The 14,208-nt window shown below is 44.1% G+C and overlaps 1 protein-coding gene across 1 annotated transcript; it reads right to left on the bottom strand.

Annotated features, from left to right (window-relative positions):
• Positions 1–674: 674 nt before the first annotated feature.
• On the bottom strand, positions 675–13,884 carry orc1 (origin recognition complex, subunit 1; the record flags this gene model as incomplete). The annotated part of the gene is made up of 18 exons (XM_079221534.1): positions 675–869; positions 2,946–3,033; positions 3,115–3,284; positions 3,380–3,499; positions 4,167–4,316; positions 5,166–5,273; positions 5,921–6,092; positions 6,921–7,022; positions 7,800–7,906; positions 8,003–8,261; positions 8,369–8,476; positions 8,988–9,050; positions 9,326–9,436; positions 10,725–10,974; positions 11,142–11,592; positions 12,414–12,586; positions 12,671–12,798; positions 13,790–13,884. 18 exons carry the CDS (start codon positions 13,882–13,884, stop codon positions 675–677), a joined length of 2,850 nt encoding a protein of 949 aa, XP_079077660.1.
• Between the last annotated feature and the right edge of the window lie 324 nt (positions 13,885–14,208).

The following is a 14,208-nucleotide window of genomic DNA, read 5'->3' as shown; positions in this document are numbered from 1 at the left end:
AATATTAAACTTAGATAAAGATGAAATAAATGAACTCCACCTTTACCAGGTTCAACATTCAACAAGTGATGAATGCACGACTAATTATAATCCAATTCTGCAAAATATATATTATAAAAGGGTCATTCTGCAGAAGTACTTATGCTTTTGGTACTTTTATTTTGAGCCAAATACTTTTGTACTTTTACTAAGTAAAGTTAGGCATTGAGGTTGTGGTTTGATCAGTCACTGGTTTCCAAATGAAAACTATGCATCTGCTTCTGGCTCCTCTGAATAAATACAATAACAGCAAATGCGGTCCATACAAGTCTGTTCCATTGATTCCTTTTGTTTTATTCCTTTGGTTGAATTGCTCCTTATCTGTATTCATATTATCACTGCAAGAAAAAGAATGAAAGGGTGGTTCATATTAAATAAGGAGTTTTATTGCATATCCAGGTATTGAAACATAAAATTAAAATGCACTATACAAAGTTAAAAATAATTCCAGTAAGAGCAAAAACCCATTTTAAACTGGGGACAATCACACAAAAACCAACAACTTTTGACTCAAAATATTTCCCTCTGCTCAAAGTGTGATATTGTTCTTAAACTGAGTGATTTCAGTTTGTATAAAACTCGGGGAACAATTTCATCACGCGGTTCAGATAAAGGAGTGTGAAGAGGAGCCCCAGTCAGTCGGCCTTCAGGGCGAAGAGCACGTCGTCCTGGCTCACGTTGAGGCGGACTCGCTGCAGGACCCCCAGGCGGCTCGGCTCCAGCAGCAGCAACCTGCAGGCTCCCAGGCGCTGGCACACCGCCAGGCCCTCCGACACGCTGATGGGCTGCAGGCCCTCCACCCGACACAGAGCCTGGTGCTGCACAAACACCTGGCACACGGGGAAAACAGATGGGGACGACATTTACTCGGGGTGTCAGTGCCTCAGGAGCTGAAGGTCACAGCTCGACCCATCCTGGAACCCACCGGCTACCGGCCTGACGGAGAATTAGCGGTGATGTGTACACGGTCACCGTGTGGTCATGTGAGAAATAACAGAATTAATGTTCAGGCATGAAAACGGGTCAGGGGTGAAAAAGGTGAGAAGGATATTACCCCTCTAGTGGGGTCCGGGGGCATGCTCCCCCGTAAGAAAAATTGTAAGATTCCATATTTTAAAGCATCAAGCTGATGCATTTTGAGATGCATTTTTTGCCAACCTGGGGAGAGCTGGAGAAACTTAACTTCAGCCATGAGTCAGAAATTATTATGGCCTCATTACTAAGTATTATGCAAGCCATTTCATGCCAGCCTGTCACTGGGTCTAACATTTACAGTCAGACCTGCAAACTCATGAGGGGTGAAAAGGTGACACCAGCGGGGGGGGGGGGGGGGGGGGGGGGGGGGGGGGGGGGGGGGAGGAAGTGAGGGGAGAGTCAGTGCCGAACAGCGTCACTCGTCGAGAAGCTGACAAACTATGATCATCATGGGTTTTAATTCTTCTTTTGTCAATACCCAAGTGTACATAAACTGTATACACACACACACACACACACACACACACACACACACACACACACACAAATGTTCAGTTTATTCGCAATTTCTCACATGGATTAGCCTTCATTTCTAAGAACAAGAACAGATAGGCGAGTTTCACATGAAAGTTCTCTTTTTCTGGCCATTTTGAGATGGAACCCACACATGTGATGCTATGCATAGGAAAGCCAGTTGTAAAGCTTCTCTCACCAGCATAACTGTTTTAAGTTGTGCTAACATAATTGCACAAGGGTTTTATAATCGTCCATTAGTCTTCATATGCGATTAGCAAACACAATGTACCATTAGAACACTGAGTGATAGTTGCTGGAAATGGGCCTCTATACACCGATGTAGATATTTCATTAACAACCAGATGTTTCCACCTAGAATAGTCATTTACCACATAAACAATGTATAGTGTATTACTGATTAATTTAATGTTATCTTCATTGAAAAAAAGTGCTTTTCTTTGAAAAATAAGGAAATTTCTAAGTGACCCCAAACTTTTGAACGGTAGTGTGTGTGTGTATATATTTTGTAGACTTAATACTTACAATACTGCTATACTATACTGAATATTGTTTTGCTACTACTACATTTTACTTAATAATATTACACTTATATGCCATAATATGTATAATGTACCAGCCTTTTTATTTTATTTGACCATATTATGTCATACTATTATACCACTTTACTTTGAGGAGACATCACTGTTAGTCTAGAACACTGAATAATGTTTTCCACCAGGTAAACCTGAACAATTATTATATAAAAATAATAAAATAAAAAATAAAAATAAAAATTGGATAAAATCTCCATTGTCCTCTCCTTATATGTAGTCAGGTGTCGGTAGGTAGAACCGCCAGCGCCGCTGACTCGCCGCTCTCCTGGCTGACGCCACGCGCTGCCACGGACTCTCCGCTGCCAGTAATCTCACTCGCTGTCTCTCCCAACAACGTTAGCTAACGTGTTAGCTAGCTGACTAGTTTGCCATTAAAAAAACTGGTGGGAGGGAAATGAAGCCGCTGTAGACATCTTAACGCTGATTGGCCAAGACTCGACACGTCAAAGGTCTTCTATTGCTAAGATGATCACGACCTCAGTTTTTTTCTGTGTCCCACTCCAATCTCAGAAACGGCGGACAGTTGACGCCCCCCCCCTCCCAAAAACAAAAACTATTCGGATCTACACCATTCACGTAGGTTACCTATTTTGGTTTCAAAACGGCGAATTTCATGTCTGAATGTTGTTGTTTTTCCCCAGACAGCAAATATTACTTTACCGTGAGTAAATTTAAAGTACAAATTTGAACGCCAGACTTTTACTGAGTGGTATTGTGATGTGTACTTCTAGTAAAACCCTGTTGTACGCAGCACCGTATTAGAATTGAGAGCTCGACGCTCTTCTCTGTGTGTGTTTTTACCTGTTGAAAGGTGGCCTCCTCCAATCCCAGTCGCCGAAACTCAGCGATGACCGCCCGAAGGAAGAGTTGCTCCTGCAGCGACGCACACCTGAAGACGCACACTAGTCACGTCACCTCATCACACCTTTTACACCGCCATCGTTAAACGGGACCAGAATGAGAGACTCACTTGATGGCCGTGATGTAGGCGGAGGAAAACATCTCGTTCAGAGCCTCCATCACGTGACTCATTCCAACCAAACCAGTGGCTGAAGGGTCGGCGGCAGAGTGCTCGCAGATCTCCGTCGCCCTGCGGCAGATGTCCAAACATCGGCGAGCATCGCCGGACAGCGCAGCCACCTGGGGGAGGGGAGGAAGAGTTGTGAAGAGAGCGGACCTGCGAGAACGGACCAGCGAGAGCGTTCGGGTCAGAGAGAGACGCCCCGGCCGCGTACCTTCCTGGACACCAGCTGGAGAGCGTCCTCCTCGAAGGCCTTCACCTTGTTCAGCCGGGACATGATGATCTGCTGTAGCTGCTTGAAGCTGTATGGCTGGAATGACATCCTGGTCAAACCCTGAAAAAAAGAAAGAAAATAAGCTTTTTTTGACCAGATAATTATCTAAATTCCATCATCATTTTCCATCGTAAACAATACTGATGTTTAAGGGGCTGCTTGAGGTTCCGAGTCAACTTCCTTTGGGATTTCACGACTCTCCATTGTGCATAGAATTGCAGAAAATGTGTGCTGGATAATGTTTATTCCCTGTTTTGCAGTATTTTTTTTTGGGTGATTTCTCTTCTCATTAAAGTTATTTGATCCCTAATTTAGGTAGTTTTCTAAGTCTTAATTTAATTTATTTACCTAACTAACTTTTTTATATTCTCCCTCAGTCAATATTCTGACCCTCAAATTGTCAAAATCTCACCAACTCAACTATAGTATCCTATGATCAATATTTTTTTCCTGTGCTTTCTGACACCCAAGTGTCAATTTCCCATCACCCGAACTAAACCTAGAAAGTCTGACCACATTACACCAGTTCTAGCTTCTCTTCATTCGCTCCTGAGCCACGTCAGATCAGACTTTCAGAGGCTGCTGACGGCATCACGCCCGCCGCCTCCTCCTTTTCAACACAACGTGCCTTTTAATTGTGAAACCTGTGAATCGCACAAGCTACCGTATGCGTTTATCTGAATAAAGGAGCCGCGATAGCGGGGGCAGGGCTACGCAGCTCCCTCACCAGTCTGCTGGCCACTCTGTTGATCATGATCCTCTCCGGCAGGTCCATGGTGTTCGCGATGGTCAGCACCACCAGGCGGGCGTGACGCCGCGTCGGCCAGTCGAACAGGTTGTACATGACGTTCTGCTTCCGGGTCCATAACAGGTCCAACTACGGGCCAAAACACAAACAAAGGTTAACGCGTCAGAAACACATTGCTGTTTTCCTTCTTCCCTTCAACGATGTCTATTTTATTAAAGGCATAAGATGGAGTCAGTGTCGGCGGCTCAGTGTAAACACAGCAATCAAAACTCGGCCGTCCTCTCGCGAGGAGAGAGAAAACGCGCGCCGACGGTGGAGCGAGTTAGAGAGCGAATGAACCGTCGCAATGAGAACAGAGCTGCGAGTCGGAAGAATGGAACTTTATTTTCGTTACTTCCTTAACGCTACTTTGACAGACATAACGCATGATTAACAGTTTTAGCTTCAGTCCGTGAAGTGTTTACAGATTTTTGTCAAGTAGTACGACTGACATTTCATCAAGCAATTGAAAGGGTTTGTTTTGCACACACACACACACACACACACACACACACACACACACACACACACACACACACACACACACACACACACACACACACACACACACACACACACACACACACACACACACACACAGAGAGGAAGTTACAACAATGTGAGAGACAGATGCATTGGTTGCATTGCATGAATTGCATGCATGAATGAGCTCCAACTCAATCAAACAAAGAGACTGTGGTTAACCACCGTCTTTTCCTTGAAACTGTGACTCAACTTGAATACAGTCAATTCACTCTCAGCTTGTTGGGTATTTTTTATCCTTTCACCCGTACCTTGAATGTGAAGCTGGCAAATAGTACGTTTATATTTACATTTTTAAACATTCTTTATATTATTGCCGTGAAAGAATTATGTAATTAGAATGTTTTTGAGAGATGCCCATAAAATAAATGCTCATCAATATGATAGAGCTCTTACTTCGTCCACCAGCAGCACGGTAGTCTCCTTCCTGGGTGCAGGGTTGCTGAATCTCTTCTCCAGCAGAGCTGCTGCGTGGTCGGCCGTGGCCTTCTGACCCGTCAGTTTCTGCAGAGACGAGACTGTTTGAATCCAGCTGGAGCACTATTTACTCCTAAAAGTCAGGAAACAGATCAATGTTTTCCTTCTCCAGAGGAATGACATTTCAAGGTTAGCCTAGATTAGCACAAAGACTGGAAGCGGGTGGAAACTGCTAGCATTAGTTAATGTTGGCAGACAGATGAAATAAAATTAAAGTCAAATCAATAATAAAAAAAAAAGTCTTGGAAACGTTACCTTTTAAATCCAGAAACACTTTGATTTCTACATTTAAAAAATAGATTTTCAACATTCAAGATAAACCGTGATAAATAATAGAAAAAAAACTAAAATACCACAGTGGATTCCTTGAAATAGTTAAAAACCAGCCACAACAAAAAAAAAGGCTCTATGAAAAAAAACAGGAAACAGTGTTTTGTTATTTGGAGAGCAGAAACCAAGTACCGACAGGACGGACGTCACCAGAACACAAACGTGAGCAGAAGCCGAGCAAGTCGACGGCTTAAATATCCTCCATCACGCAAATCATACCGTTTATTCTGCCGCTCTAATTTGACATCCGCACAGAAAATGTGCGACATCTGCCGGCTGTTTCTTCAAAAACATTCACACGGCGCATGCGCTTTTGTCTCCTGGGAGAAGTTGGCTGCCCTCACCTGCAGGATCTGGACGTAGGCCTGGTGAGGATCCGTCATCTTCATCCCGTTGATCTCGATGAAGTGGAAAGGAGGGATCTCGTCCACATCAGCCGCGTGCTGCAGACAGCGCATCACCTCCTGGACCGTGGCCGTCTTCCCCGTGCCCGGCACACCCGAGATGTACATGCACCTGAGACCCAAACGGAAGAGATGAGAGGCGGTCCGAGTGTCATCGAATCCATCTGTGCATTCGTTCAAAACTAGCGCCCTGAATGGGCTTTTACCGTTACAAAGGATTTCTTTTAGGTTTTGGGGATTAGTCAAATGTTAGCTTCTCCTTCAAACAATGGTCAACCTGTAGGTCAGCAATTAATTGATAAATTAATTTATCTTTTTGGTTGGAAAAAAAAAATCTATTTGAAGACGTCACACTGTAAAATAATAATAATAAATATGTTCTGATTTACTATATATTCTATTTCCAAACAAAGAACTGAAAACTATTAGAAATGGACCGCTGTAGAATCCTAGGGCTAATAAACAACAATTAATCTATTAATTGATATAGACGCAATGATAACGCAATCCAATAAATGGCAAAAAGGCTTCCCTTTTCAGACTGAGCAGGTTGTTGAAGACAATTGAAGAAACCTAAAGAAAAGCCGTGACATCAAGTGTAACCATGATGCCGTCACAAGAAAAAGCTCCACATTAATGGATAAATTTGTGGCAGAAATTAAATTATCGCAACAATACCTGAACATTCATTATTTGAGGGTAATATACATGTGACACATCCCCAAAGGTTATGGCTAATTTGGGTGTTTTCTTATGAAATACTCAATAGTTTTACCTCTGGAGCTTTAAAAACCAATAAAAGAAAACAATTAGAGAAGGGAACAAACGGGTCACAGATCAGGGTCTCGGGCTGAGACTCTATCGTTTGTAGGTTTTCCATGTTGGTGCCAATGTGTCCTGCTAATACCGAAAGACCCCAGAATCAGGATCTGGATCTCACCCCCCTGTGCCGTCGGCGATCTTGCTCTCCACGAAGCTGTAGATGTCCTGGAACTCCTGCTCCCTGCAGGGCAGGGACTCCGGCACCGAGGACACGTGCAGCCTGAAGAGACACGTAAACAAACATTAATGCACACAAGGTCGATGTTGCACTCATTATGTTGATCATCTGCTTCACACTTTGGTATTCAGGCAATTTTAAGATTTAATAAAAGTAGATTCTGGTCCTTTGTGATGTTTCTGTTAAAAGAAAAGCAACAATACTTCAAAAAGGAATTAATGCCTTAAGGACTATCAGAGTATGTGTTTCCTGAAAAAGAGATTAAAAAGTCACCTACTTCAGGCAATTTCAACCTTCTAATAAATAACAAAATGAAGTTTCAGATTTTGAAAATGAGGTCTGCAGGCCAGAAAACACATTTTCTGGACAGAAAATCCCTGAATCTCCTATCCCACTGCTCTAAAACGAGCCTGTCCTTTTTCTGGACATCTTACTAAACAAGTGATCATAAAAACAAATCGTCTGATGAACAATAATAGCTAGTTCCAGCCCTGAAATACACTTTAAAGAAATAAGGCTTCAATTTTGTCCAAAAACAAATACAACAACAGGGAAGCGTTGTGGATGCAGGTGTAAACAGACACCAGCCAATCGGCGATCAGGATCTTTATGTGTGGTAGCGTTGATGCGATCATGATGATTACTGTGATGGATTCTGCAGCCCCGATGTGCAGCGTTGACACACTACTGTTGAAACGCTTGGAATCAGCTGGTATTTTGCGTTTCTTTTCTTCTTTCCTTTAATAATAGCTGCTTTACAGAAATCACACATTTTGATCAGTACATGAGGTTCAGAGGTCACCGACTGTTGCGTCTCACCTCGTTCTGGCCTCCTCCAGAACATTAGCAGGCTGTCGGGCCGGCAGCGACCTGCTGGGGATGCTGGGAACGGCGCGATGGGGAGTCCGCGGCGTGCCGGGTGTGACCTGTGGAACCAGAAACAGTTAACAAGAGACACGGCGAGAAAAGAAACCGATGACCTGATTCTGTCCATTTTGTTTGTTTGTGTTCAGGAGCTTGACCTTCTTGTTTGAAGTTTTTTGCGGCGTTCTAGACGAGGAGCGAGTTCTCTGCTTCGACTGAGGAGTACGAGATCCTGCCGCAGCATATCTGCCCTTTTTAAACATCACCTCCTCATCACTGTCAAGCCCCGCCTCCTCCTCCCCATCGTCATCATCCTCCTCCTCCTCACTGCTGCTCTGCAGCTCCTTCTTGGACGGAACAAACTCCTCCTCATCCTCTCCGTCCGAGTTCAGGTCCTGCAGGTTGTCCAGAAGATTCCTGATCACACAGAAAGTGAAGCTTCAGTACTCTGAAGTCTTCCACAAGAATTTATGAATGGATCGATCAGCGGACTGAAAGGCCGACAGCTTCCTCTCTGCGCTCACAGCTGTTTTCTGATGCGAGACGCCACCAGCTGGGCCGACTTCCTCTTCGAGCTCCTCGGTGTGACGGTGAGCGGCAGCATCGGAGAGTTTTCATTATCCACTTCGGCCCTGTCCACGTCACACAACAGTAGAAGATCCGTCATATTTTGATGACATGGAGTCAGGTGGAAAAGGGAGATATCATTTTGAGGATTTTGATGTGATATTCTGGGATGTCAACCAAAAGCATCATGTTGCCATGGAGTCAGGGAATTAGCTGTGGGCTACAACTTGAGCCCCGTTTTTTTGCCTTCTGTACATTTGTTTAAATTTGTACAAATAATCATCATTAAAAGTTTGCTGAAATATTCATTAGCAGCTCCTGCTTGCAGTGTAACCAGGATGAACAGAAAACTCCCAGAGTTACTTCGATACTGAAGAAAACTTAAAAACATGAAGATTATCAGCCAAGTTCTGCAGTCATAAGGAGCGGATTTATGGACAGGTAGAAGTAATGCAAGAATGACCAGAACATAAACAATCTAAATATGTGCATCACGTCTCTGTGTTCAGGTGTCGACTCCCAGAAGGAGTGGTTGTGTTGTGTTTAGAAAACCTGCATGCACTTATGTCTACTCACAGGACGCCCATGGCTGGTTCCTTCAGGGATTTTTGTTCTTTTTTTCGAGAAGGAGTGGTAGCTCTGTTTGAAGACACATTGGATTTTTGGGGTTACTTAACCGCATTTAATAAGAGAAAAACAAAAACATTAATGATTAAGTGATGTGACTGTTCACACTGGAACAACTTCACCCGGCCGTGCAGACTCAACCCTCAAAGAATATCAAGATTTTTTTTTTTTTTAAAGAATCACCCCATACACGTGTCAGCTCCAGGCTCTCTTACACACCCTGGTTGTTGTTGAACGTTATATTATTACAGTCAGTGCAACCACCAGGCCTGCAGTGTCTGACTCACTTCTGCTCCCTGGTGGCATACTGTCTCCTCGGCGTAGCGTTTCTTTTTCTGGGCGTCTCAACCGAGCCCGTCAGTAACCCTGCCTCCATCCCATCATCTCCCTGCTGAGGACTTACATCCAACAGAAGAGGCACCAGTGAGTCTGCATGTTTAAAACAGGTCATCTCTGGTTGAAACCAGTTTAAAACCTGCGGCGAGGTTGTGGATCGCATCAAATGTCCCTCTGCTCACCCCTCCTTTTCCAAGCACGATGGGAAAAGTGCAGCGGCCATCGGGTAACGAAAAACCCGAAAGGCTCACGATAGAGCCGGAGTTTGGTTTTGTCCGTTCTAGACTAGCGTAGAAACAAAGAGGTCATATGAGGCCGGCTCCGTGAAGAGGACCGGCTCCCTGTGAAGCTATAAACAGCTCATTCTGAGCCGATTCTTAGCTTCAGGTCATTTTACACCATTGAAGACCAATAAATCCCCTAAATCCTAAACATTGTTCCTTTAAGTATCAATACACAAAAAAAAAATTAAATACATGGAATTACATAAATTATTTCTGTAGATTTAAATTTGTTTATGTATTTATTTATGCCAGTGTGTCAAGTCTATTCATGGATGTATTTAATTATAAATTCATTTATGCATGCATTTTAGTATTAGTTTGATTCATTCAAATTTGAGTTTTTGCACAATGTGCAACGGTAAACACCGTGGAGCATGAAGCGGTTAGCATGTGCACTGAACCGTAGCGTCCATAACAGCAGCAACATTAGCCACCTATACCTGCTGGGTAGCCAACACTGGCTTACAGCAGTCTGCGGATACCAGGCTGATGATTTAGTGATGATCACTACGCTCGCTTAGCTAAAGCATCTGGTACAGTCTACAGCTGTATGCATCGTAGGGCTTGATAGAATAGCTTTTCTTTGTTAATATTCAACGCTTTGGAGGTTTTCAAATGAATGCTTCGAATGTCCATCGTCACATTTATTGTATCACACTAAAAGATGGGGGAAATAGAATGTTGTGTCATTGTGGTGGTATAAATTGAATTTCTGGTGCCGTTATAGATTGCTGGTAGACCCCCACCCTACCCTCTGCTAATACAGCTGTGTGCTTTGTTGGGGGGAGCGAGTATAGCTAAAATGTCGCTGTTGAAAGACTGAAATGCAACAAATATGAATAGAAGCAGAATATTTTGTTAAGATTTGAGAAAAAAAATGAACATTAACAACATGTTGTGAATTTTGGAAATTAATACATCTGTCTTTTCTCAATACATTGTGACTTTTCAACGGGAATTTGGACTATTACCAAAAAGAAATCTGCAAGTTATTAATATTACAAATAATGCTGCTGACTATGAGAGGATGTGGACACTGCGGCTGTGTGGGAGAGCGGACTCTCACCTGGTGGAGTCGTGTCTGGCCGGCGATGGCGGACTGTTCCCCTCAGAGAGAGACATCTTGTGGAGGACGATGGAGGACGGCCTCAGGGGGAAGGTGCCCAGAGCCCCGGGGGCTTTGTGGGGCGTAAGGCTATGGGGGAGGACCTGAGGGGGAGAGTGCGACGGTCTTCTGACAGCCGACTTCACCTCCAGCTCCTCGTCCAGCAGCTGGCTCAGGATGTCCTCGCTGATCATCGCCTTCTTCTCCGGATCTGCCGAGACGAGGAGGGCAAAGCATGGCCGGAAGAGTTTTTTTAATTAGTGCAAGAGAAGTGTGCAAAAGGTTGCCAGATACATCTGCCAATACTGGTGTAAGATATCTGTAATTAGCTCAAATCTACCACTACGACACCAGAAGAGAATGTACTGTATCACCCACTGCTCAGCTCCAGTTTCTTGCGGACGCCGGGCGTCCTGGCCGAGGCGTTCCTCCTCTTGGCGCTCAGACATTTTGAGGCAGACAGTTTGGTGGCGGAGTGCAGCGACTCCGCCTCGCCGGTGAAGAGCTTGCCTGCGCTCGCGGTGGCCCGACTGTGTCTCACTTCCCCCTGCGTGGCCCGGCGCATGACGGCGAGGTCCGGCGTCGGCAGGGCGCGCCAAGCGGCGCCCCGAGACGCCGGAGCCGCCGCAGGCGGGAAGCAGGGGGGTGAGGGCGGGAGGGAGGGTTTGGGACAGGGAGGAAGAGGAGGAGGGGGAGCTGGAGTGATTTCAGGGTCCATCAGAGCAGAGTCCAGCACTCTGAAGGTCTTGGAGTCCCAGGACAGCTTCACGTACAGGGTATCGTCATCGCCAGAGTCCGGGAACGGAGCTTCTCCATTCAGGTGCGTCACCTTTGAGCGAAAGGACAAAGACTTTAAGGGTTGTTTCACCTCAATCCCACGAAACATTTACCTCTCACTCCAGCAGTTCAATATCCATGCAGACAGCTTATGTTAAAATTAGGAACACATTTTTATTGAATAGGAAATGATTACATGGTAAAACATTTGGCCACATGCAAAGAGCAACTCATACACAATTCTTCACGGATTTCGTATTGCAATAGTGTGAAACTCTCGACGGGCAGTTAGAAAAGACAATATCTCTGACTCTTCATCGGTTTTGACTTGGTTTTTATTACCGTTCGCCCCAGCTGACATACACCAGACAAAAACAACTGCATCTTATTGGGAGTGTTCAGAACCACTTCTCAAAACCCTAAAACAAATGATCCTAAAAGAGCCTTGTATGTGCAGGACCTCTTCAGATAGGAACTCTTTTCCTACAGTGGACGTCACGATTATAGTGATCCTGCTTATATGGATCAAAAAGCTTGGGACAGAATCCTTCCCATACAATTGCTGTTTAAATCATTTGCATACAGTAATTAGGTCGTCCACTTACCGTGATCATTTTTGGTCTTACATACGGAGAAAAAATCTACTTTTTATTTTTTACTCCCATGATAGGTCACAGTAACCAGTCAGCTTCCGGTTGGATAACTGAGGCTGGTGCATATTCTAAATCATAAAAGGGGGGAAAGGAAATATTTTTCTCTCAACGAAAGAGTTTTACATTCCTTCCTAAATGTAAAAAAAATAAAGATTTTCGTGTCTTTTGCGTTTCCATGGAGCCCAGGAAGACGAGTAAGGAAGATGGCGCTGAGCGTCACCTGCACAGGTTTGAGGATGGACCCGGCGTCGACCTCGTCGTCACAGCTGCGTCCCTGGTAGTAGAAGATCTCCTGCGGGTGAGGCTCTCTGCACAGCAGCTTCCGTTTGCTCAAAGGCACTTCGGACACACGAACAAACCACTGGACCACCGCCTTCTTCTGCTTCCCGCTTTCTGAAACAAGAGAGAGAGAGAAGACATTCGGCAACACGTCCTAGAGGACAAAGTCCAGTTTGGCGTCACGCGGTCGGGACTCACCGTCACCGAACAGCCGGATGACTTTGGCCACGTACGGGCTGTCTTCGTCCTCTCCTTCGATGAGGATGTGTTGGCCGGTCTTGATGACCGTGGTCCTCGGGAGACCCTCCACGCTGATGGTCAAAGAGCTGCGATTTACAGATTCAGATTATTAATACAAAGTCGATCAACAAAAGACACTTGATGTATGATTACAGATCGAGCTACCCAGCCGGATAGAACGTAATTAAAAATGAGCTTGACCTTTAACAGCTCGACCAACATTAAAGCAATGAACACATGAGGCATCAATTATTAGAAACCAATAATATGGTGTGCATTGTTCTAAAATGTGCCACTCTGTGTTACGAGTACCTTTGGTACATAAAGTATATTAACACTTTGGTACTTTTATAGAAACTCATTTGCGAATGCAGGACTTTTACTTGTAGTGGTGTGTATATCAACACGTAAAGGACTACTGCTACTTTTACTTGAGTAGAAGATCTGAGTACTTCGTCCTCCTCTGCTCCAAATAGGCAAAGCACCCAAGATAATATACAAAGACGAATAGGATATAAATAGAATAAAATAATGTTTAAAAAAAATACTAATACAACTAATCAATCAGTTACAGTGAGGTACAAGACATGAATGAGAAGTCCAACTTTTTTTTTAGCAACTTCATATTTCTCCTACGTTACATCTGACAGCGTTAATTAGTTAGTTAGTTAGTTTTAGTACAGGTCGTCCTCTCTTTTCTGTTCCATGCATCTCTTGATGGGTTGATTTTGTGAAGGATGACGTGTCCCTTAAAGCGTTGAGAAAATGTAACAACATACTTACTTCTTGAGCTAATAATAAACAATTTCAAAAGCCTTTTTGGATCACCTGGAAAATAATGCCTCGTCACACTGAACACAGGGCTGTATTTGTAAAGATACGTGGTTCTGACAGCACAGCCACGAGGGCGATGAAGATGATGATATAAAAAGATATAGTATATGATGCATTTCTGTAATATACTAAAACGGGAAGAGGGATCATTTGTGTTCGCTGTGAATACTTTTATTTTCAGTGCTTGCGGTGTTTTCAGTTTTCTGCTTCTCCAAAAGACAAAATTAAAAACGTGGTACTCACCCATATTCATAGGTTTTTAACTTCCTGTTGAAACTTAAAGGCTTTCCACGCCACTCGTAGACTCGTCTGACTCTCAGCCTGGTGAAATACTTCATGCTGTGTCCTCGCGGTCTGCTGCACGAGCTCAGGTACAACAACACAAACAACAACCAAAAGAGGACTTCTGTGTGTCCGTTTATCTGTTTAACTCCAACCCCGCATCGGAAAAAAGAAAGGAAATGTCCACAGGGACAGCCTTCAGACAGCACACAGCAGCACTCAGAGATTTCGCGCGAAAATTGCGTAGTTTCTTCTTCTTCTTTAAGGTTTAAGGGCGGTTGGCACACAACAGTTTCGTGCATTACCGCCACCAACTGGTCCGGTGTGTGGACCAGGATGTCTAGTACTTGCATTATTATTAATTAAAAATAAATAACTCA

Source organism: Taurulus bubalis (assembly GCF_910589615.1).
Source record: "Taurulus bubalis genome assembly, chromosome: 7".
NCBI lineage: Eukaryota > Metazoa > Chordata > Actinopteri > Perciformes > Cottidae > Taurulus > Taurulus bubalis.
This window is presented reverse-complemented; position numbering and strand designations above follow the sequence as displayed.